This window comes from Pelodiscus sinensis, chromosome 1 (genome assembly GCF_052426305.1).
Source record: "Pelodiscus sinensis isolate ZL-2025 chromosome 1, ASM5242630v1, whole genome shotgun sequence".
Taxonomy (NCBI): Eukaryota; Metazoa; Chordata; order Testudines; family Trionychidae; genus Pelodiscus; species Pelodiscus sinensis.
The window spans coordinates 95661766-95685320 of record NC_143052.1 but is presented as its reverse complement, the minus strand read 5'-3'; the positions used below and the strand labels follow the sequence as shown (position 1 = coordinate 95685320).

The following is a 23555-nucleotide window of genomic DNA, read 5'->3' as shown; positions in this document are numbered from 1 at the left end:
AGACACACACAATACAGACACAGGCTATGTGCACAATAATTGTACACACAATAAGGACACATCACATACGCACACAGAGGAATACAGACTATGTATATACAACTGTACAATAATTGCACAATCTATAGGCACACTACAGGACGCTGAGGATGCGTTTTCACTGCATCCTTAGCGCGAAATAAGCTATGATATTTGAGCTATGCAAACTGTGTAGCTTATTTTGAATTAATTTTGAAATAGCTTATTTTGAAATTTGGTGCTGTCTACACAGCAAAATAGAGCGCTATTCCGCAATGTCCCTTAATCGTCGTGGAACAAGGTTTACAGGGATGTCACAATAGCGTGCCCGTTATTTCGAAAGCTATTTCAAAATAATGGGTGCACTGTCAAGACACAGAAAATGCAATTTAGGGATACCGGAAGTATCCTGAAATAGCGCCGCTGTCTAGATGCATCCTAACTGTTAAGGCACAGTTTTAGGACCATTTATTAAACTAAATGGAGGCAGAAAGTCTCAGAACATTACTGAAAGCCTTCTGCTGAAAACAGAAAGACCTGGTCTGGATGAAAGGGCACACTGATGGAGATGACAAGTATGACAGTGAAAGCAGAAGAGGGGAGCTGGGGAGACCTGGAAAATGCCTTAGTGCAAGAAGAGAGAGACTGAAAGGGGTTAAAGCTGGTATCACCACTTCTTGTGGCTGTCTCATGCTAAGCCAAACATCTATGAAATGTCCCCTTGCAGTGGGACAGGCACAGTCACAGCAAACATGCATTCAGTTAAGCTAAGGGCAGTTAAAAATGGATGTGTATGTGTGAAATTAGAATGTTTTCCAAATAAAGCGGGAATCCAAAGAAAAAGAGCATTCACCAACCGCAGAAATCTGATGAAAAGTTCCCTCCGCTAGACCTCTCCTCCACCCCCACTTCCTTTGGGAATACCCCAGAAAGGTTTCTGGCTCTGCACGGTACTGCAGGGCATTATATAATGTCTAACGGTAAAGGATTCCAGCTTCTGCGATGCTACTTCCCGCCACTGCCTCCTCCTCTCCTTACTTTCTCCCTACAATGGTGACTTGGAGATTCCATGCCAAAAAAATCCCAAAACAAGAAGTGTCCTTAAAAGGTGGGCACTGTCCGATAAAATCCCCTCACAGGGGGAGAAAGATGATGGCTGCAGACCTTGGGTAAGTTCCCTGACAAATGTCAGTTGTCCTCAACACAAGCACTTTCCCCATTCTAAACTGTAATTAGTCCCATTCCCCTTTTTACATCTGTTTAAAGAAAGGTCCATGGCTTGGAGGGCAACCAGCAGAGCCACCTGAGAGATGGTGGCAGGGGGATATTTGCCTTTGTGTTTGTCGGAAACAAGTCATTAAAATGCAGATTTAACCCCACTGTAAAGAAGACCTACATATGCCCATGCACTATGCTCTCGAGAGGGCACTAAAAAGCTAAATTAGTTGTCAAAGATGAGGGGTTTCAAATCCCCTGCTCCGTAAATATGCAGAGGACCCCCATCTGCTGGGGCCTGTGCTACTAACTGAGCCATAAATGAATAATTCTCCCACAGATGCCATAGCCACTGAGTGAAGGAGTTAAATTCCAGCTCCCAAGCCAAAATAGGAGAGGAGAAAGGGAGTGAGGTCCAACCCCCTGGTAACCTATTCATGCAAATTCTCCTGTGAACCTGGAAAGTGAAGCCCCTCGTTTCATGGCAGTTGTGTGAGAATCCCTCAGTACCTCTGCAGTCCCTCTCCCTCCCTCTCAACATCAAGACAAAGAGGTAGACAAATCCCCACAGGGTCTTTCCTGAGCTGCAGCTGCACAGCACAGGAAACAGGAATCTGCTATGGAGCACGGGTGGAGGGGGTAAGCTACACACACACACACACCCCATGCAGATCAATCCTCCCGCGGCTCAGAACGCTAAAAGCTGCTTTTTTCCAGCAGGCGAGAGCACTGCGAGAAGCCTCCCCATTCCCCGCTCCTGGGAGTTTCAGGGAGAGACAGCAGACCGCAGCAGGGAACACAAACCTTACCTGAGTTACCATTTTCTTTTTCTCCATAAACCAAAGCGGAGTAGAAACAAGTGGGAGGAAAAAACCCTTCGAGACGGATGTACTAGAACCTCCTTGGCTCTTTGCTTTTCACCCTGCCCTCGTGAGGATCTTCTGAGCTTGTGGGGATTTCCCCTTTCGCCCGTTTTCCTCCCTTTCTTCTCTAGTGTTTCTTCCTTTCTTTTCTCTTCCTCTCTGGCTGCCTCTCCCTCTCCCCCTCCCTCCAGCTCCCTCCCATATCTCAGCCAGATGGCTGATGGAAGCCCCACCCCCGAATGCCTAAGGTAATTAATCAGAGCAGGGTCCCGCCTCCTCCTTCCATCCCTGCCTGGCCTGCTGACATATCCAATTCAGAGACACAGAGAGGCCTTTTGGAGGCTGCGACTCTGGGAGCCAGTGTTTGCTCTCTGTGTATGTGGCTTGGGGGAAAGGGATGTGTGTGTACAGTTGTCATGTGTGCGCTCAGCTCTACATGTAGGCAAACAGAGATGCACCAGGAAGGTTGGCTAGTCACTGAAACAGAACTAACCTGAGAACTGCATACACTTTCTCTCACAGCAAAAGGTCAACAGCCATGAAGGTTGCAAATCGTGTTGCAGCTGACAATATGAAATATTTATTTACACTAAAGCACATGCCTACAATACTGTCTCATATGTCAAATGAGCCTAGATGCTGGTATTTAAGTGACAAGGATTCCCCACAATTATCAAGGCATAATTGCCAATGCACACATTTCCAGAGTGTCCCCCTTGCAGGGCTTCAGAATCTCCATAAAAAAATAGGGCAGAGGTGACATTAAAAAATATCTGATCCTAAAACTGTGGGATCATTTGGAAGAAGGGAGAAAAATGTAGCAGTATGGAAACAAAAAGTATTATACAGAAAAAAAATCTCTGCCCATATGACAAAATATGTTCCATGTAAGTGAAACTAAAATATTGCTTATGCCCACTTGAACCCATGGTCTCAAATAGTTCAACAGACTTAACACAGAGCTATTGTCTACCTCAATTTCCCCAGACCAACCTAAGTCCTGGACCAGAAACAGCCTGACAATGGGAGATCACACCTTAACTTTTGCCTGACAGTCTGATACTTTTACACAGAACTATCACAGACGTTAAAGTCACTGGATGAGAGATTACACGTGAACCTGATGAGATACCAATGGAAAAGTTTGCATTGGTAACAGTATTTCCTTCATCCCAATTCTTTCCCAGGCTCCTCTATCTATCTGGTGTTTATCTGGCCCCCTTGGTCACTGTAGCTGAGTACCACACAATTTTTAACATATTTATTTGGCCAACTCCCTGTGTGAGATACCATAATCCTCATTTTACAGACAGGCAACAGAGGCATAGAGCAATTGACTTGCCCAAGGTCATACAGGGAGTCTGTGGTAAGCAGAGAATTGAACCCAGTTTTCCCACATCCCAGATTAGTGTCAACCACTGACCCATCCTTCCTTATCATTGTATCGCTTTCACCTTTCCTCAAGAATAAAACTACAGGGCACCAAAGTCTCTCCTTCAAATAAATCATACCTTACTGAAGGCCACATGCACTCTGTGTAGCACATTGGGAGCAAATTCTACTGCAACAACCTTTAAATCCTCCACCAATATTTATTCTTTTACCTATGTAATACTCTTCATCCTTATCCATTTGCCTTCCTGCCAACACACTTATGGCTTACGACTGGAAAATACCTTTCTTTATCCTTCCACATATTCACCAGTTTCCACCATTTATTTTGGTCTTCTGCTCGTCTGTTTGGAATTTTAAGTGTCATATTGATATGTCTGGCTTTTTTCTATTGTTCCTCAAGGTTTTTTTTAGATTACTATTTTTCTCTTTCCAGGCAGCATCCAAATAATAACTTTATGTGGAAATCATGTCAGTGGCATCCATAAAGTCTGTCCTAATTATGTCTATCATCATCTTGTGTTCGATGCTTTAGGTTGATTTGCTCTATTTAGAAACTTTCTATTGTACTCTGAAGAACTGTAAGTATAATGAGTTGATCTTATTAATTTCTGTTGTATATTTCCATGTCTTTGCTCCATAATGAGGGACTGACATAATGCTAGTGTTAAAAATTTGTATCCGTGTCCATTATGCTACTTTTCAAAATCTTTTCAAGTTTATTAATGTTGTTTACTCCTTTTTTATTTGTCGATGCATAAACTTCAGGTCACCATCACTGTACATCTGACTCCCTATATAAGTAAGTCATTTTACCTCATCTATTGTCTCTTCGTCTATCCTGATGGTTGCTTTGGGGACACTGATAGCCATATATTGTGTATACACACACTCTTATCCTGTTGATAAACAAACCAACTTGTTTTGCCATGCCTGCCAAAAGCTGGGTCTTGTCTTCCATTAAGTGATGTGTTAAACTAAGCAGGACAATATCATCAGCAATATGAAGTAATCCAATTGTGCTTGATCAATTCTCTATAATATTCTTCATTTTCCTTCTATGGTTACTTTCCTGATGACATACTCAATGATCAGTGCAAACAACAGTGTTAACATAATACACCCTTGCCTTATCCCAGTTGTCACTGCAAACCTCTGGCTAATGTTACTCATCTCTGACTGTACATTCAGCAGCACCATCTAGATAATTGATTATTGTAATTAATTTTGAAGGTGTTCCATAATATGCTGTAATTCTCCAGATACTGTTCTGTGTACACTCCTGTCAAAAGCCTTCTGGAAATATATGAAATTGATCTTAGGGGCTGGAGTTCTTGCTGCTTCATGCCTGTTTTTATAATATACCTGAGAACAATATGGTCTGCACATGATTTCAATGGTCTGCTAAAACTTGCTTCTTTTACTGTAAATTGGAGATCTATTTGTTTCTTGATACACTTAAGGATGATGTTGCATGTGATTTTTCACAGGAATTGAAATTAACATGATTCCTCTCCAGATATTTGCCAGTAAGTTGGTCACTCTTCTATGGCAATTTTAGTCTGAGGCCTCTCTTCCCCTTCAATTAGGTTATTTTCTTCATTCGATATTCTAGGTAAAAACAAGTCTGGGGGGGTTGTTTCATCACTTGCTTTGAACTCTGCTACAGTATTGTCTGTCCTCTCTTAATTCCTTTCCCATTTTTTAGTTTACTGATGGTTTTTCTAATGTATTTCATTAGAATATCTCCTAAATCAATATTAAATTCTTATGATAAACCTTCACATATTTCTAGTTGTTCACTTGGCCTATATAAAACAATCTGAAAATATTGTGACCATCTTTTCCTTTGTTATTTTTCTGTACTAAGAGTCTACCTAGTTGCATTTTTCATAGGGCCTTTGTTATTGCTATTTTTTCCTATTAGTTGTTTGTCTTATATAGGGCAATACAGTCACCTCTTTAGGTAGGATCTTCAGCCTCTCAATATTTTCTATCAACATATGCTCTGTATCCCTCCTGGCTCTCTTTTCAGTCTCTCATCTAGATTTCTGTATTCTTCTTGCTATTTGCTTGTTTTTTTGCATATTTTAGCATGCATGTATATTTGCTTCATATTACTTTTCTTTCATTGTTGCCCAAGTATCATCACAAATCCATTCTTCCCCTTTCGATTTCATTATTACTAGAACTTGTACTTTTCTAGATAGCACACACTGAAGTTTTCCCAGATAGTATCAATGACTTTGTTTTCTTGAGTTGATTCCATTAGAACCTGTTCTACAGCTGAAGCTGAAAAGCACTTATGTTTGGATCTTTTAACTGTGCACTTTTGATGCCTAGTCTTCTTTTAACGACCCTCTTCCTCTAAACTGATCTTCAATTTAGCAATATAAAGCAAGTACATTTACCAAGGAACCACAAAACTATCCTGAAATGCAGAAATGATCCATCTGGGAAGTTTTACATCACTCCATGGATTTCTTGGAGGTGCTATCATTCCACCTACCATTGGCTATTCACACTGTAGATTTCTATTAATCGTTCACCATTTTGTTTCATAACTTTATTCAACTCATCACTATTGCTTCCAGCCTTTGGAGAAAAATCACCCATAGTCATGTTTATCAGGGAAAACAGTTACTGAAGTAAAATTATAATTATTTGGGGGGGGATTTTTGTTGTTACTTCCTATATGTGGCCTTGGCTCGCAAAATGTCACCCAGGAGACCAAATTCAGAACCTTCCTTCGAGTTTACCAGTGAAAGCAGGGATGGGGTAACATTTGTAAACTGGCTCTTCTCCTTGGATTTCTAAGATTCTGCTTCTGCATTGTTCTTCAAGCTGCCTAGCTTTCCAGTCTACACTACTTTTCGGTGCTCTGGCTTCAACACCCTCTACTGCTTGGTTCAGTAGAACAGTGCCAGAAACAGGTACTATAATCCAATTATCTCCTTAGAAATAAAGTTGGAGTGCGAGAGGGAGCTGCTGAGACACATCTTGGCAAGGCAGGAAGGCCGAAAACAAAATGTCAAGTGGGCAGTTGCAGGAAAATGGTAAATTCAATCTAGGACATCTTGGAAAAAAGGCAACCTCCATGGGTGTAGAACTCTTTGAGTCTCAGGGTTGACTGAGGTGAATAGGACAGTTCACGCTTCTCAAAGCCATTGTTTCAGGATGTCTGCAGACTCAAGCATGTGACACTACATCAGTTTACATTTGGTTTAGATTTCCAAAGTTCTCTCTGCAACTGTAACGGGTAGAAACAGACTTTCTTTCAAAGAAAGCTCAGATTACGGAGCAGAATTTTGGCAGTTGTCTTTAACTAGACAATCTTAAATAAAATTAGACACTCAGACCCAGAATTTAACATTTCAGTATAACAAATATCTCCTAACTTCTCTGCCTTCGGCAAAAGCTTGAGAGAACAGATGGGCTTAAAATGCGCTCTACTGAATCAATTTTAAAAAGTACTCCAAAGTCAAAAACTCTCTACTGAAAATGCTTTGCTGCCAGCTCCCAACATTTGAAAAATGTTAATATAGGTACACCAACTCATTTAAACTATTGTGATGAGAGAGAGAAAATAAGGTGATTTCTTGGGTAACCAGGTCTTAAAATACATACGGCTTTAAGGGTCAATCTCAACACACTGAATTATACCTAGGAATGAATGAGAATCCAGTGTAGTCTGTGGAGTACTGATAAAATATGCTACCTATAGCTAAATGGGCAAAAAGGCACATTCAGCACAAGCTGCAATTTCAGTGTGCTTTTAATAGTGGTCCCATATACCATTTTGCAATCTGGAAAACATGTATAAACTCAGCCCCAGTCATGTTGGAGAGAAATTGTTACAATCAACACACTAGAGATAGAGACACTTCAAAAGGAACATAACCACTGCAAATTCTACAAGGGGAATGGGAGCCAGACCCAACCGACAGGAATAGAAACAAATCCAAATCAACCTCCTACAAATATTTTGTTTCCTGTGCACAGTCCTGCATGTATCACAATTTACCCTACATCGGTCCAGAATGCTACCCAGGAAACCTTAAGAACCCTGCCTCACAAAGAAAAACTTAGCCTCCCACACCCAGTAGCCAGCTTGACGCATGCATTTACTCTTACTGTAACTCACAAGCCCAAGATAACTTGCAGCAGCACATTGCAGTAGATAAATCCCAAGGCTTAAACAAGTGATTTGATGGTTATTTTTACAATTAACTCAGAGACAAAGGTTCATGTAGTGAAGTCATTAACACAAAGGAGCAACAGCCACAATCAGTGAGTCAGTACGATGGCTTTGATCCATTTTGGTTTTCACCTTAGAAATTTCTAGAGACTTTTGCTAATAAAACCCATCTCTGAAAACAAAGCAACTGCTCATAAGTCCAACCACTGTTCAAGCGCACTGCATCTAGTCACTTCCTTTGTACAACCACTTGACACGAGACAGAACCAGGATCATGCCCAGGGCTGGCCTTAGGGTCAGGCGATCAGGGCCTAGGCCCAAGGCACTGCAGCCAGGGGGGCACCACAAAGAGCTCTGACCCTGCTCCTCCCCTTCAGCTCCTTTTTCCTGCTGGCCAGCTTTTCTCTTCCTGCAGGCCCATACACAGGGGGGTGCGAAGGGTTCCCCAAGTCAATGGGAGGGGGCTCTGCAGCTGCCTTCTATGTGGTCCGCTGCTTGAGCTCAGCTCCTCTCCTTACCCCAGCAGTAGGGAGCCCGCGCTGGCACTGCAGCCTCGCCCTCCCCCCTCCCCTCTGTGTATGGGCCTGGAATGCCAGTGACAGTTTCCCGCTGGTGCGGGAGAGGGGGAGATAGAAAGCCCCAAGCCTCACTGCATGATCCAGCTGGCAGAGAAAGAGCGCTCCCGCTCCCCCTCTCCTGGCGGGCGTGCTGCTGTTCCCGCAGCCAAGGGGAGGAGGAGCGCTTCTTCCCCATGAGCCGGATCGCACAGCAAGGCTCAGGACCTCCTCTCCCTTGCAGGAAGCCAGTGCTGGTGCTCCAACGGAATCCGGCCAATGGGAGCAGTGGAGGCGGTGCCAGGGACTAGCACAGGGCACAAAGGCAAGTAAGTGCCTCCCGCTGCCTCACGCCCAGCTCCCACACCCCAGCCCCCTCACACATCCCCACTCTGCCAAGACCTCGCCCCCCCAGTGTACTTCTGCATCCTCCCTCCTGGCCAGACCCCTACCCCCAGTTTACTCCTGCATCCTTCCTCCAATCCAGACTTCACCCCACCTCTCACCCAGATCCTGCACCCCATTCCTCTCACTGGCAGCCCTGTCACGCACACTGCGTCCCCCACTTTTGTCCCAACCCCAGGGCCTACAAAATCCACTAATCCTGGAACCCCAAAAGAGTAAATTCGGCTTACGGGAAGCCCTGAACCTCAGTCCACCCTGCCCCTCTCCTCGGTGGGGCTGGAGTGAAAGAGGTGCAAAGTGTCTCAGTTGTGGGCCATATCAATGACAGCTGGGGGGGTTGGAGGGTTTTGGGGTTTTTTGCGCTTTTCACTTGTGTGGTCCCCAACTGATTTTTCTGTGGTTCAGTGGCCCTCAGACCCAAAAAAGGTTCCCCACCCTTACTATAAATAAAAAAAACATGGGAACCATTTGTGTTGGACATAAATTAATATTTTATTGTTTAAAACAAAGTTTGATAAACTAATATGAGAAAGTTAAAGTACTTAGTTTAATAATTTAAATTCATATTTCCTTTCTTACTGGTTAAATTAAACTGTTCTCCCAAGCTGCAGCACTAGCAAAATGGCTCAGGTGTAATTATATAATTAACCGTGAGTTGCCATTAGCAACTGGTGGTCCACGGAAAGGTTTGCATTGGACCAGGTGAGCCATGGGCCAGAAAGTTTGAGAACCACTGGCATCAGGTATTGGATGATACTGGACAGGGAGGCAATGTGGTAGTCACAATGGCAACACAGAACTGGAGGTGGGGGTGCAGGTGGGAGGGAAGTACAGAAGTTGGGGTGAAGATGGTATTGTGCAGAGGTTGGGGTGAAGGTGACAAAATGCTGGGGTGAGGGGCACAGTATAGGAGTTATGGTGCAGGAGAGGCAGGAGTTAATGGCGAAGGGGGCATAGGATGGGGGTTCAGGGGTTGGGGGAGCTCATGACAGCCAAAGGAAATGGGGGGCACTATGCCTGGTATAGCAGGGCAGGGGAACCAACATACAAGTGCGCCCAGGGTACCATTCTTCTGAAGGCCAGCCCAGAGCACGTCCATAGAGGTGCCTACACTGCTGCCTTTATCTCATACCCAAATGAATACTTCGCAAGCTAGAAATTAGCTCCCTTGTTTGGTATATATCTACTGTATCCACCATCTTTGTTCCTTTCTGACTGAAGAGGAATGCCCAAGGGCCAATGCGCTCTCTGGTGCGACAAGCAAGGAAGGTTCTCTTTAGGGGTTTTGTCTAGGGATATGAAGGGTTAGCTGATTAACTGGTAAGCCAGTTAAGGTTAACCAGTGGGGCTGAAGCAGCTCCCCGCCTGGTGCAAGCAGGGGGTTGCTCCAGCCCCTGCTGGGGACCTGCCATATACAGGGGCTGTTTCAGTGCAGCCCCTGTCTGTGGGGCATCCTGGCTTACGACAGGCAGGGGCTGCTCTGGCGTCCCGACTAGAGCAGTCTCTGCTTGTGCGGAAAGCAGCCCCGGCCTGTGGCCGGGCACATTGCAGCCCAGTGGCGGGCAGGGGGACCATTCCAGGTGGGCTGCAGTGGCCAACCCACTTGCCCCCTTTAGTCGGTTAACAGGTTAAACAGTATGTTTAAGCAGTTAGTCAATTAAATGGGATTTTGACCAATACAAACAAAATCCCATTAAATAATTTAGGACAGAATTTCCAGAAAGTTGTGTAGGTCAGGATTAGGCATGCTAGCAATTCTCTCTATCATGCTCTGCTAGAAACAGCAAGAAAGAACTTAGAGTAGGACGAACAAGATCCATGCGATAAGCAGATTTCGTCCATTCACTCTGGGTACCTGGGATCAGATATTGCTTTGTGGTCATGTGAAGTAAGATGGGTAGGTCTCCACCCAGCACCTCATTTGTGCACACCATAGAACCACACCATAATTTAGCATTATTGGCGGTCAGTCTCTACTTAGGAAAAGCCCCAGGTTGAAACTGCTGGGGATGCTGCTGTGATAGAGGTGCACCAGCAGAGCGGAGTATGGAAAGCTTACATAGCACTTCCCAGTCCTGCGCCCAGCTCTGTACTATCAGGTTCTCATTTCCCAGTCACTACATTAATTAAAAATTTAAAACAAAGTGTATCTGTACACTGGCACTGATTGTGTGTGCATCTTGGTGCAAGTTCAGGTAGGCAGGTATGCACTTGGAACTTCATTTTATCATTGGATAAACAGCATTCTAAAATAACCAAGGGGAAACTTAACCACTGTCTCTGTAAGAGGCTAAACAGACAGGCTTTGTTTTCCAATGGGGCTCTACATCACACCTGGGCATTTCCTACCCATTCTTAAATTCCTTTATAACCTCAATGCACTTGATGACTTCCATCAGCCCATGCCATTCAATTCCAAGGGAAAAAGAGGCTGGAAGGAGAATAATTAGACTGCAGGTGACTAAGGTGATGTCAGGTATTGAAATTACACCATAACCATGAATGCATAAAAAAAGGGTTAACATTTGGTGCAGATAACTGGCTTGCAGTTAAATTGGCCACCATGGTTAAAAGGTTTATACACCACAGGCAGATAGAATCAACTGTGCTCTCCTTCACCCTCCAATTCTTTACTTCAAGTGCCTCCAGGGTTCGTTTTAATTTTGCTTTGCTATCCCTATGTTTCTCCCTTGGTGGAGTAGAAAGAGAGCACACTCTTCGATTTTAACATCCTATTACGTACATTTCTGTGCTGGCTCAAACAGAGATGAGACAAACCTGCCAGCTGGACCAGAGCCAGATAAAAAGTTGCAAGTGCAAAGAACTACATTTATCAGGAACAAATCTTAACAACCAAGAGACACACTTCTGGTGGCGGATTCTTTTCACGTAGCGTAATACGAACCCCAGAGCAGAATAATCTAACAAAACACTGGCTATTCAGTGGCCATTGGGGCATTCTCAGGGCACAGAATCTTCACCCGATGTTTATTTTGTTTGTTAAATTTTGTGGATGAATTCGGTGCTTGTGAAAATGAAGTGCTGCTAGTGCTGGCTAGACAGGCATAGAGCAGAAGATACCATTCTCCACATCAGTGTGCCAAAGCACCTCGGTTCTAATATGTTGCTTCAGAGCCCCTCAGGAACACCACGCAGTCTGAGTAGCCATATTCACCTCTGAATACAGGCCCAACAAATGTCCACTAAGTACTAGCCTGAAAACATCAAGTCATGTCACCTACAGCCTAAAGCAGACTTTCACCCAGATCTTCACAAGTGAAAGGCAAATGGCTCCACAAATCCTGACAAAATCTAGTTTGTTACAACTGACAGAGGGGGGACAGGTGGGGAACAGCTCCCTCCGTTTCTGAAATGGACTGCCCCCAGATGATGCAATGAGTCGCCCAATAAGAGAGTCACTTCCCAGAGTATGAAGGTTTTATAAATTCAAAACCATTTCCCACCCTCTTTGGGGGGGGGGGGGGGGGGGGGGGGAAAAAAAAAAAAACAAAAAACAGGAAACTGCATCTGGAACAACTGAAATCTCCAAAGTTAAATGCCAATCCCCTTGACAGGATCCCCCAAACAGTAAATTCACAGTTCCTGCTACGGCAAAGTTCAGTGCAGAGCCCCTAGAAGGCTGAGGCCTGCTCTGCATCACGTGAAGGGGCAGAGCTTAGAAGCCTATCACCCTTCCATAAAATGCATGCCTACGCATATCTCAAGACAATATGGAAAAGATAAAGAGGCTATTAATTTGCAACTGCTCCTTTGCTTACCTGGACAACTGGGTATTGATAATCCATACAATACACACCATACATAGCCAAAGATTCTCCAATTAAAGACCAGTTAGACAGAGAACTGGAAGCTCCAAATCTGCGTCTCCGTCTTGCAGTCTTATGCAAAGGACTCTGGCAGCACTGTGCAATGCTTGGCTCAGGACTCTGGGTCTACTCAGGTTGATACTGGCTCAGCTGAAAATGAAAAGGAGCTGCCTGATTCAGTTCAGATCAGCCCCCCTTCTCCCCTCCCCAGTGGCATCCAGCACTGCAGAGCCAAAGTGCAAAGGGGCAGAGCTGAGGCTACTAAATTAGGATTCCTGAACTGAAAACCGAATCCTCAGCTGACAACTCTCCTGCAACTCAAGAGGGGAACACTTCACAGCAACAGACAGAGATGGGAGGAAGCAAGCAGCATTTAGAAAAGGGCATATGCTCTTGGTTGTAAGTGCGTCAGAAGGAAAACTCCCAATCCAGGACAGCAAAAAGCATATGGGACTGTTTCTCCCCCTATGCTGAGTTCCTTCTTACTATCCGAGGCAGGGACAGGTGCTGGGATTAGCATAGCGAAATCCTTTGGTGATGCAGAAGGGGGGAGAAGAGAGACACCACATTGATATATGCAGTGAAGGGATCTCTTTCATGACAGAATACAGGCTTGTATCGTTTAACACCTCTCTCTCTCTGCATTAACCCAGGCAGAGACAGCTGCCGGAACCAGCACTGAAATGGGGTGTGTATGAAGGGAATGGGGCCCCCAGCTCTGTGGCAACATGAATCCACTGAGAAGCCTTGAAACATGCAGGATGCACGCTCTCAGCTGTTCCAGTCAAACTTGGGAGGATTAACTCTGGCTTGTCAGCAAAGGGGATGGTGAGGGGTGGGGAAGGCAGCTAGGTTTGGAAACCCAGTTGCTCTTCCCGTTTTAGGAAACTCCCTTGTACCTTTCTAAATGTACACACATTCCTACAAGAGGATACTGGATGTGTAACTGACATGGACAGATGATGAGTAAATCTGACAAAGACCAGCAGGTTCAGAAGTTCCTTTTAGAGCACTGAATGCCATGTGTGTTATCTGTAACCTGAGAACTGAGCAGCGATTCTTAGAAGACAGACTATGGCCTGAAAGGGAGGTGGAGGGAAGGGGACACAAAAGACCTCTAGCAACAAAACACAGAAAATTTCACCAAGTTCTGCTTGAAATTGGCTCAATTTCAGACATGACCCTGATTTGTTCAAACATTCATTTAACACTTAGAAAAGAGTGAGCAATTCCAAACTGCTCTTTGACGCCATACACCATCAACCTCAGAGGATCAGTAATGGTATCCTTCACCTTGGAGTTTCAAAAACTGATCACCAAAGCTGTGGTGATCAAAAGCAGTGTCTACCTCAGTTATCCATATCGTTTTAACTAGAGATGGATTTTTTTTTTACACTTCAAATCTTGAACTCTTACGAAGCATTGCTGTGCACTGTTAAATAACTTCTCTGCCCTACCTCTGAGGTGGCTACATTTCAGTGAGGGATGAAACAATTTCTGCATGATAATATTCACAGTTGTGACCCCTATAGTTAAGGTTTAGAATCAATTTATATCCTGTACCTTCTTATCCCTATCCTACTGCTGTTTTCAAGTATCTTAATTACCACCCCACCCCTCAATTTAATAGATGGAAATGTAAGCACTGTACCCAACGTATCAACGCAGGTTGGACCTTCTTGGTCCAGCACCCTCTGGACGTGACTAGTTCTGTATGAAGAACTGTGCTGAACTAGGGGATGTCATTTCTGCCCCCTGGCCACTGTGGCCCGGAGCCCTGGCTGGACCGCCAACATTCCAGACAGCCTCTGCCCTCTCACTGGCCCCTCTACCTTGTCAGCCCTCGCTGCCTCTGCACATTCAGATCCTGTTGCTGCACTAGGCAGTCTCTGTTGCCTCCGCAAGCTGGGATCTCACTGCCCTACTAGGCAGTCTCACCACTGCACATGGTGCTCCCGCTGCCCTGCCGAGAAGACCCGCTGCCGTGCATCAGGCTCCCACTGCCCTGCTAGCCTGCAGGGCTCCCAGGCGCTAGCTTTCCACTGCGACCATCTGGTCTTGGAACATCCGTAGTCCTGCTGTTGCCAGATGAGTGTGTCCCAGTTTAGAGAATTTCAATCTGTAATCCTTCTTGCAAAGCAGAAATCAAGTTAAGTTGGAAGAAAATTGGCTTATTTCGTCTATGCAGAAAAACATTTTCATTCCGTATTTAAGTACACCCTAACCTGAAAGTGCTTTAGAACCATGGGTGCCCTCACACATGTGAAAAGTGCTTCAGATTTAAAGCTCGGGGGAGGAGGGGAGACTTATTTTCACTATACATGTGTCAAGTTTATCATGCTTGCTACCAGTAGTGCAGCTCCACTGGTGGTAGTGACAGGGCAGACACAGCCTCATGCTGCATAGATACACAGCAGTTCTGTGCAACACAGTGCTTAAAATACTGGCAGCCACCAATGCCTTGCCCTCTTCTACATTTGTGTACCCACTGCTGCTACCACCCATGGAGCCGAAGTGGTGACAGCAAAGGTGGGGCATTTTTTTTTTAACTAAAAAAGGCCTAATTTAACATTACATTTAAAAATGTCACAAAATCATAACCTTAAAGTATTTTAATGCTGAAAGGATACCATCAACATGATCATTACTATTTATATTCCATTAGTCTGTAGAGGCCCCATTGTGCTAGGCATTGTACAGAATAAGAGACTATCCTTACCCCCAGGAGCTTACAACATGAGTCAGGAAAAGGAACAGAACCCACAATAAAATAAAATAGAATCCATTTTAAAAATGAGTTAAAAGCAGTTTCAGGTATTACACCTGCCCCCAAGTGCCTCACTCCACCAATTCTGGTGGTTATATGATCATATTTTCCTACTTTCAAAAATGTTTCTATCTCCACAATTGCTGTGTGAAAAGACCAACATAAATAACAGGAAAACCAATTGGTTCTAAAGGGGGAAACAGTGAAACTTGCTATCCATAAAATGCTGTGGAATGGACAAAATCAAAGGAAACTTTTTTCTCTAATCTTCAGTACTGCCTGAACTATAATAAGCAAATAACTCTAAGCAGAAGTGCAATGTTTTAAAGTTGATATCGGTTTACATACTTAGGCTTGCTAGCATGAATTCACTTAGGTGGCACCTCACTGATGAAGTGGTTTCCCACCACCATCTTCAGAAAAGTAAATGACAAAACCTATTTTTACATCATTGCACTGCCACCAAGCCACCATTCTCATGCAGAAAAAAGTACAAATATGCACTATTTATTGCCCAGTATCCAACTACATGGACTTCCATTCTAGAAAATGCTGTTATAAGGCTATTCAAAATAGCTTGTTTGTTATTGCAGAGTTGCTTGTAAGCACTGGGCCAATGGCGCTGGGGATATTAGGGTACATCTAGCCTACAGGCTTTTGTCGACAGAAGTTTTGTCGACAGATACTGTCGACAAAGAGCGTCTAGACTACATCCAGTTCTGTCGACAAAGCAGCTTGCTTTGTCGACATGACAGTGTAGACGCAAAGGACAGTGTAGATGCAATAACGCCTTCTGTCGACAGAACTCTGTCGACAAAAGGCATTATTCCTTGTAGAATGAGGTTTACAGCCATCGACAAAACTGCTGAGTTCTGTCAACGTTATGCCGACAGAACTCAGCGGCAGTGTAGACACAGGTATAGTTTTGTCGACAAAAGTCCACTTTTGTTGACAAAACCCTATAGTCTAGACACACTCATAGAATGAAGTTGCTTACACTATTAACCAATAAACCTGAGCTCATTGGTTAATCCTAATGACTATGTGCACACATGCACCCCTTGCTGCCTCTATATCAGAGACAGCAAGGGTGGGGGGGGAGGTGGGAGCCGGTGCCCATGGGGAACCAGCTTTTAAGTCTCCTGTCCCCCTCCCACCATGCTGCTGCCTCTGATAGAGGGGCAGCAGCGCAGGGGACAAGGGAAGCAGGCAGGAGCCAGTACACACGAGAAGCTGGCTTTCACGGAGCTGTCTGCCCCCACCCCTTGCTGCTTCCCACAGAGGCAGCAGCATGGGGGTGGGGCCTCTCCTCGAGCACTGGCTCCCGCCTGCCCCAAGTGTAAACATGTAACTGCTGAAAAATTCAGCAAACACGCATGTACAAAAATAAATGTTTGCTAACATCCCTAAAATGGCACAGACCGTTACTGAAGGAAATGGCAGAGAGAGATTGTTAAATGTTGAGCATCCTAATATCAAAAGTTACTCTTCACACGTGGGGTATGTCTAGACTACAGGCCTCTGTCGCCACAGTCATGTAAATTAGACTACCCGACATAGTCAATGAAGCCAGGATTTAAATATCCCCAGCTTCATTAAAATAAAAATGGCTTTTGCCTCGTGAAACGAGGTTTACAGGAGTGGTCGACAAAGGCTTCCCTTGTCAACCAATCCCCGTCTTGACTTGCGCGCTGTGCCGACGATCAACTGAGCCGGCACAGCGTGGTGGCCATTTTTATTTTAATGAAGCCGGGGATATTTAAATCCCGGCTTCATTGACTATGTCGGATAGTCTAATTTACTTGCCTCTGGCGACAGAGGCCTGTAGTCTAGACATACCCTTGGAGAAGAGACGGGGCCCCAACTACATTACCATGTGACACGGTAGGAAATGATTTTCAAACAAATAAACAAAATTCTAATAATACAGCTAACATGATTCATGACACTAGAGTGGGCGGGGCAACTTTTTAAAAACCATGGCACTGATCCTATAGACTCTTTGCATGTGAGTAACTAAGCAGATAAGTACTTCCTATGAGACCAGGGCCCTCTCCACACTAATCAACAATATGTTATTTCTGATACAATAAAAATCAGACCCTCCCCCCCCACTCTCCTTCCACAAACCTGGGGTTGTTAAAGTAGACATGACCAAACTCTTTTTAGCACTAGCATGATAACTCAAAATTACAAACTAACATGAATTAGTTACTACTGTATCTACTCTTCTGGCATGATCATAATAGCTTAAATCATTTTCTACAAAAGCTTTTTAAAACAGCTTACTAACAACACTGCCTAGAGACTGTGGTGTTGACAGGCCAGAAAGCCAGAGTACATACAGCATCTGGGGCTTTTTTCTGTGTTGTGCAATGGTCATGCTACTGATTTACTTTATTAGTAAATTATATCAACACATCAACTGTTTCACAGTAAACAGAATGTATTTAATCTTACCTCTTACACTAAATACTCTCCTCTGAAGATAGCACAATAATCCTTAACCTCATTTTGTATTCCCACTTCAGACACCATCCCCCCCAACATACTCTAGCTATGTTCAGGTTCCCTTCATCCCAGGAAGACTGACTAGCGCACTTGATGACACACCCCCAAACGGACATCTTTAATAATTATTTGCTACATCTGCTAAACTCGGTCATGAGAGCTCTGGAGAGGAGCTTGGAATATGTTTATGTTTTTTAAAGATTAAGACAAATATAAGACACAAGCCAGAAAGCAAGAATGCATTTTCTGGTGTGGTATGTACCAATTTCCACAACAGCTAAATAGACCAAGAGGCCTAGCCAGCTCTTACAAAAATTAGACAAATGGATGGGAAATAAAATGTCCAGATAGCACATTATTTAAGCACTGCATGTCCCATTCCATATCAATGCAAATCACACGGTCTGTGCATGAACATGGCTTTTGCTAGGCCAGAAGATGACTAAAGCTACGTTTACACTGGGAAGGTTTGACAATAAAAGTGTTGTCAACATGTAAAAAGCAGGGCCGGCCCACAACATTGATGCCCCCCCGCCACCTCTCTGCACCAGCAGCAGACACAATTTTCTACACTCTGGGTCCTAGTGGCGCCGTTCCCCCCCCGCCACATACACACACAGTCTGGCACCTGAGGCGGCCGCCTCGCTTCGCCTCATGGAAAGGCCAGCCCTATGTAAAAGTCTCTAAAAGAGAAAAACAAATCCAACCAGTTTTTCCTTCTTTCATTGTTGACACTTCCATGGCCACATTGCTAGCTGCCTGTCAACACAGAGAGCAAAGCAACGTAGGTAATCATCCCACAGTGCAGTGTTGTGGGAATGCAGAGTTGATCTCTGTGCTTCTTGGGATTCCCTCATAGCTCTGTGAGCTCTCAGTTTTGAGGAATGTCAAAGCAGCACAACAGTCTCTCCAGTCCTCTCTCTGCAGCAGCAATCTGCCGGCCACTGTGTTCCCAGTGTAGGACAGAACAGAAGTACTCCGATCATTTGCACTTTGTTTGTTCCCCAAATGGAGCAGCTCGCTCAGCTGTCATACTTCCCGGAGCTTTGAAAGGGGAAGGGTGAATGCCTGCAGGGCAGCAGAGATCACAAAATACTGAGCACAGCCATGCAAGCAGGCATTGTTGGATACTGGCAGAAGCCAGTTCTCTCAACAAAACAATCAGCAGAGTCCACAATGCCTTTTTGTCAACAATAAAGTGAGGGGAAAAGACAAAAGTCTCTTGCAGGGATATAAGCTCGCTGTTGCCAAAACTGGGTGTTTCTCCTGATAAAAGTCGCATTGCAGTATAAACACTTTCACTGTTTTGTCGCCAAAAGGCAATTTTGGCTACAAAACATGCCAGTATAGACAAGGCCTAAGTGAACTCTTTCTGGACTAGCAATACATCTACTAAACTGCTGGGGGGGAGGACGAGGGGAAGAAAAACTCTCTCAAAAATTATTGTGAATTTTGACACTAAAAATCTTTTTGAAGGAAATTTCCACTAAAAATTGGAACAATTAAGATAATTCTAACTGTATGTGGCCCCTGGGAAGATCAAACATTAAAGTAGAGAGGACATCAAATTATGTACAGTATACATGAGGAGATGCTCACTAGTACAGTGCAGGGTACAGAGCTCAATGCTCTATAAGGGAACGAGGTATATTAGCAGATTAAAGGTGAAAAAAGGCGAGAGACCTAGAATTGTTAGACGCCTCCTTTGGTCACAAGAGCAAAAAGATTTGGAAGTCTCAGCATAGCACATACTGGATAGTTTATAGCTCAAAACCACCACATAATTTGACACAATTGGCAAGGCAGAATTCAAGTATGTTTGCAGAGCCATAAGAGAGAAACTTGCACAGTACCTGCATGGCCTGAGCAAGTGTAGACATTTCCAGTTTTTTCACAAAAAGGGGACATTTTCCAGTATGGCAAGTGTAAATATGCCCTAATAAAAACATTTTATAGCTCAAGGAAATGAAATCCCTCTGGCAGGAAAAAAAAATCCCAAAAAGCTGGAGCAAGCTTCAAAGATCAGGTTACATATGGTAGGACTTATGGCCTCTATACATTCATTTTTCTCTGAGACAGAAGGCTCTCTGGCAGACAATGAGACCTCAGTTGTTATCCATCCTGGCTTTCATGGATGTGATCCAAGACATCAGGAGGATGTTAATAGGCATAATACTGAAACAGACTTATTTAAAGAAATGGAAACTCAAAAAATGTTTCTATAGATTCCTTTTTCTTCTCATAAAAGACTGGAGATTTCTCCTATTGGATCTTCTGCCATTTTGCTCAGCATAACTGGGTTTTCAAGACAATGTCTATAAAACTATTACGTTCAACTTGCCATACAATAGAGTCTTTTACTCTAAGTCAGGGGTTGGGAACCTAAGGCCCGGGGACTGGATGCAGCCTACAACTTGCCTATATCCCGCTCTCAAGTCTTGGGGAGCCCATGCTGGTGCTTCAGTGCTCTCCTTCCCCAGTTGTTGCCCCAAAGAGTTTGAACACACAAAATTTACTAAGCTGGGGCCCCCAAAGCTCTGGTGTGTGAGGAGAATGTGGGGAGTGTCTCTTTCTCCTTCTCAGTCGGGGGCCACATCAATAAGGTGGGTTGGGTTTTTTTGTTTTTTACCTGTGTGTGGCCCCCAACTGACTTTTCCTGTGGGTCAGTGGCCCCCAACCTAAAGAAGGTTTCCCACCCTTGCTGTATGTCTTTGTCATTTAATACCTACCCCTGAGTTTGTGAAGTACGTGAGCATTCCACGTCATTAGAACATCAAACCAGATTTGAAAAGCACAAGACAGGAAACATTCAAAGAGCAACACTGAAATTTAGATACAAATATTGTGAGCTCTGATTAGGAATTGGGGACACCAAGGGTATATCTACTTTGCATTTTGTGGGATAGGTCTACAGCTCATGTAGACACACCTGTATTAGTTTTAATCTAGCAAACTAGGGTATTAGAGCAGAGAAGTTGTGACAACACAGACTTCAGAGTGGTCTGTATAAGCCTGCCCAAATTCCAGATTAATTACTAGGGTGGCTAGCCCATGCTGCTCTGGATATATTTCTCCAGTATAATTCAAATTAGACTTAAGATAACTCAAGTATGTCTATGTGAGCAACAATCACATCCCATGATTACAATGCAGACATATCCCAAATGAGAGACTCATCCAAATATGCACCCCCCCCCCACAAGAAGTGACATCACTGACACAAGTGAAAGTGGAGTACAGGCAGGCCCCGGGTTATGTCAGTCCGACTTAAGTCGGACCCCTAGTTAGGAACGGGGGGGAGGGTAGGGAGAGCGCAGCTAGTGCAGGGTGCCTCCCTCACTGTTGCCACCTCCGGCGGCGCGGGGGGTGCTTCCCCCCAGCAGACCAGGGAGACGCAGAGCGGCTTTTCTCGCCGCGGAGGACGCGGGCGGCAGGATCGCCGAGACGCGCCGCAGTCCCACCGCCTGCGTCCTCCGTGGCAAGAAAAGCTGCTCCGCGTCTCCCTGGTCTGCTGGGGGGAGGAGGGGGCGCAGCTAGTGCACCCTCCCTCCCCCCCACCAGCAGACCAGGCTTTTCTCACCGACGCCTGGGGTAGAGCATCTGTGGGGCTGCCAGGCTGGTCCCACAGCGCCGAGGTGTGGCGGTACTGGACCAACCCAGCAGTACCCCAGCTGCTCTGCCCCAGGCGTCCCCAAGTCAGCCGCTGCTGAAACTGACCAGCGGCTGACTACAGGAAGCCCGAGGCAGAGCTGCTCTGCCCCGGGCTTCCTGGAATCAGCCGCTGGTCAGTTTCAGCAGCGGCTGACTTGGGGACACCTGGGGTAGAGCAGCTGGGGTTGCTGCCGGGTTGGTCCCCGCAGCGCCGAGGTGCGGCGCTGCGGGGACCTACCCGGCAGCGCCCCAGCTGCTCTGTCCCAGGCGTCCAGATTCAGCCGCTGTTGAAACTGATCAACGGCTGATTCCTCGGGCTTCCTGTAGTCAGCCACTGGTCAGTTTCAGCAGCGGCTGACTTGGGGACTGTGACGGCGCGTTGGGGGTTCCCCGTCTCCTGCACCCCGAAATGGCACAAACAGACTGCACCAGCCAGTGGAATTGAGGGTGGTTTATTGCTCCTCCAGCACAGCGCAGCACAGATGTAATCTGGTTACAGGAACTGGGGCTAAGAGGCCTCAGTGCCCCCCCTTGAGATAGGGGAGTCCCAGCCCCCTCCCCAGCTCCTTATTCCCTGCCTTCCAGCCAGGAACTAACTAACCCTCTACCAGCCCTGCCCCCCAGCCAGGGCAGAATTCCACCTTCCTTTGTTCCTCTCCATGGGGGGTGTCTGGCCACTGGTTCAACAAGTTTGGCATTAGCTTTGCCTAGTGAGGCTTTCCCTGCTGGGTCTTGCTCCAGACAGCAGGGGTCACCACAGCCCAGCAAGTACCCCTACTACGTCACAGGGACACCTGGGGCAGAGTAGCTGCGGGACCAACCCAGCAGCACCCCTGCTGCTCTGCCCCAGGCGTCCCCAAGAGCAGCTGGGGTGCTGCCGGGTTGGTCCCGCCACGCCAACGGTTGGCGCTACCAGACCAACCCAGCAGCACTCCAGCTGCTCTGCCCCAGGCGTGTCTGATTCAGCCGCTGCTGGTCAGTTTAAACAGCGGCTGAATCTGGACGCCAGTTCCGACTTACATACAAATTCAACTTAAGAACAACCCACAGTCCCTATCTTGTACGTAACCCGGGGACTGCCTGTACCAGTAACAGGCAGTGACACTAAACTCCAGTGCCCTCAATTGATGGTAACTTCCTGTTTTCTCCAAAAATAAAGTTCTGCACTCAACCAGAGACAAGTAGTGAGCTCATGTCTTCCCAGCACAGCTCCCAGTCAAGGCAGACTCCCTTGGGATCACTGCTCTACTGAGAAAGAAGTGATGAGGCAGATCTTGGGACTAATGAGAATGAAACCATTTCCGAGACATGTGAAATGTTACCGTCACCTAGCGCTGTAAATCATCTTCAAAATTGCTCAGAGATGCTCTCATTACTACTACCATAGCCCTGGGAGGAAAAAAGTGCACTTCTGCCCACATGATCAGTAAGCATCTTTCTTGTCTGGGCATCAGCACAGAGGTCGGACAGCTCAGGAGATTTCAATATAATTGAATGTAACAAAACAATTACTGGATAAATGCAGGTGTAGGTGTGGAGGTCAGTCAAAGGATGCTTACAGTTGAGGAGTTCTTCCCGATACTGTTCCCTGCCACTCTAAAGAGTCCTAAGCCAAACTATGTAATGCTGGAACCAATGCAATGTGGCTTAACAGCTAAGGGGGGGGGGGCATAAACTGTAGTAAATATGATACTCTGGTTTGGTTACAGTCCTCAGTTCCTCATTGTTTCGTCCACACTCAGTTATAATACACCAATGGTTTATCTAAACTGGGAAAATAAACTGAGTTTAAAAAATGTGTTAAACACCACAATTTTAAAACACAACTCTGAAAGTAAGGTAGACAGCCCAAGTTGTTCTTAAAATTGATAATTCTCAAAGACCTCACTTTCCTACTCTAGGCAAATTTTAACAGAATGGGGGGGGGGGGGAGGAAGTCAGTGTGGATACGCAGAGACTAGGGATATAAACAGGTAACCAGTTACCTGGTAAGCATCATCCTTACCGGGTAACCGGTTAACAGGTGCCCAGCCCGGCCAGAGCAGCTCCCTGCTCAACCTAGCCAGGCCTGCCATGCCACACCTTGGGCAGGGAACACTCCAGCCCAGCCAGGCTCACAGTGTGCCACAGTAGGCAGTTAAGTGGTTAAACATA

At 45.4% G+C, this 23555-nt stretch overlaps 1 protein-coding gene across 20 annotated transcripts in view; it reads right to left on the bottom strand.

Annotated features, from left to right (window-relative positions):
* The window catches only part of RBFOX2 (RNA binding fox-1 homolog 2), a 275113-nt gene that overhangs the window by 113108 nt on the left and 138450 nt on the right, over nt 1-23555 (bottom strand). For 2 of the 20 annotated variants that reach the window (XM_089781497.1, XM_006137942.4), the window contains exon 1: nt 2043-2278. The exons of 17 other annotated variants lie outside the window; for them this stretch is intronic. Coding sequence is in view for 2 of the 3 variants with exons in the window: in XM_006137942.4 (XP_006138004.1) it covers nt 2043-2069 (27 nt within the window). In the remaining variant the exon portion in view is untranslated. Of the gene's footprint in view, nt 1-2042; nt 2279-12424; nt 12784-23555 lie in introns of those variants that run through there. One more of the 20 variants, XM_006137938.5, reaches the window with a different exon arrangement.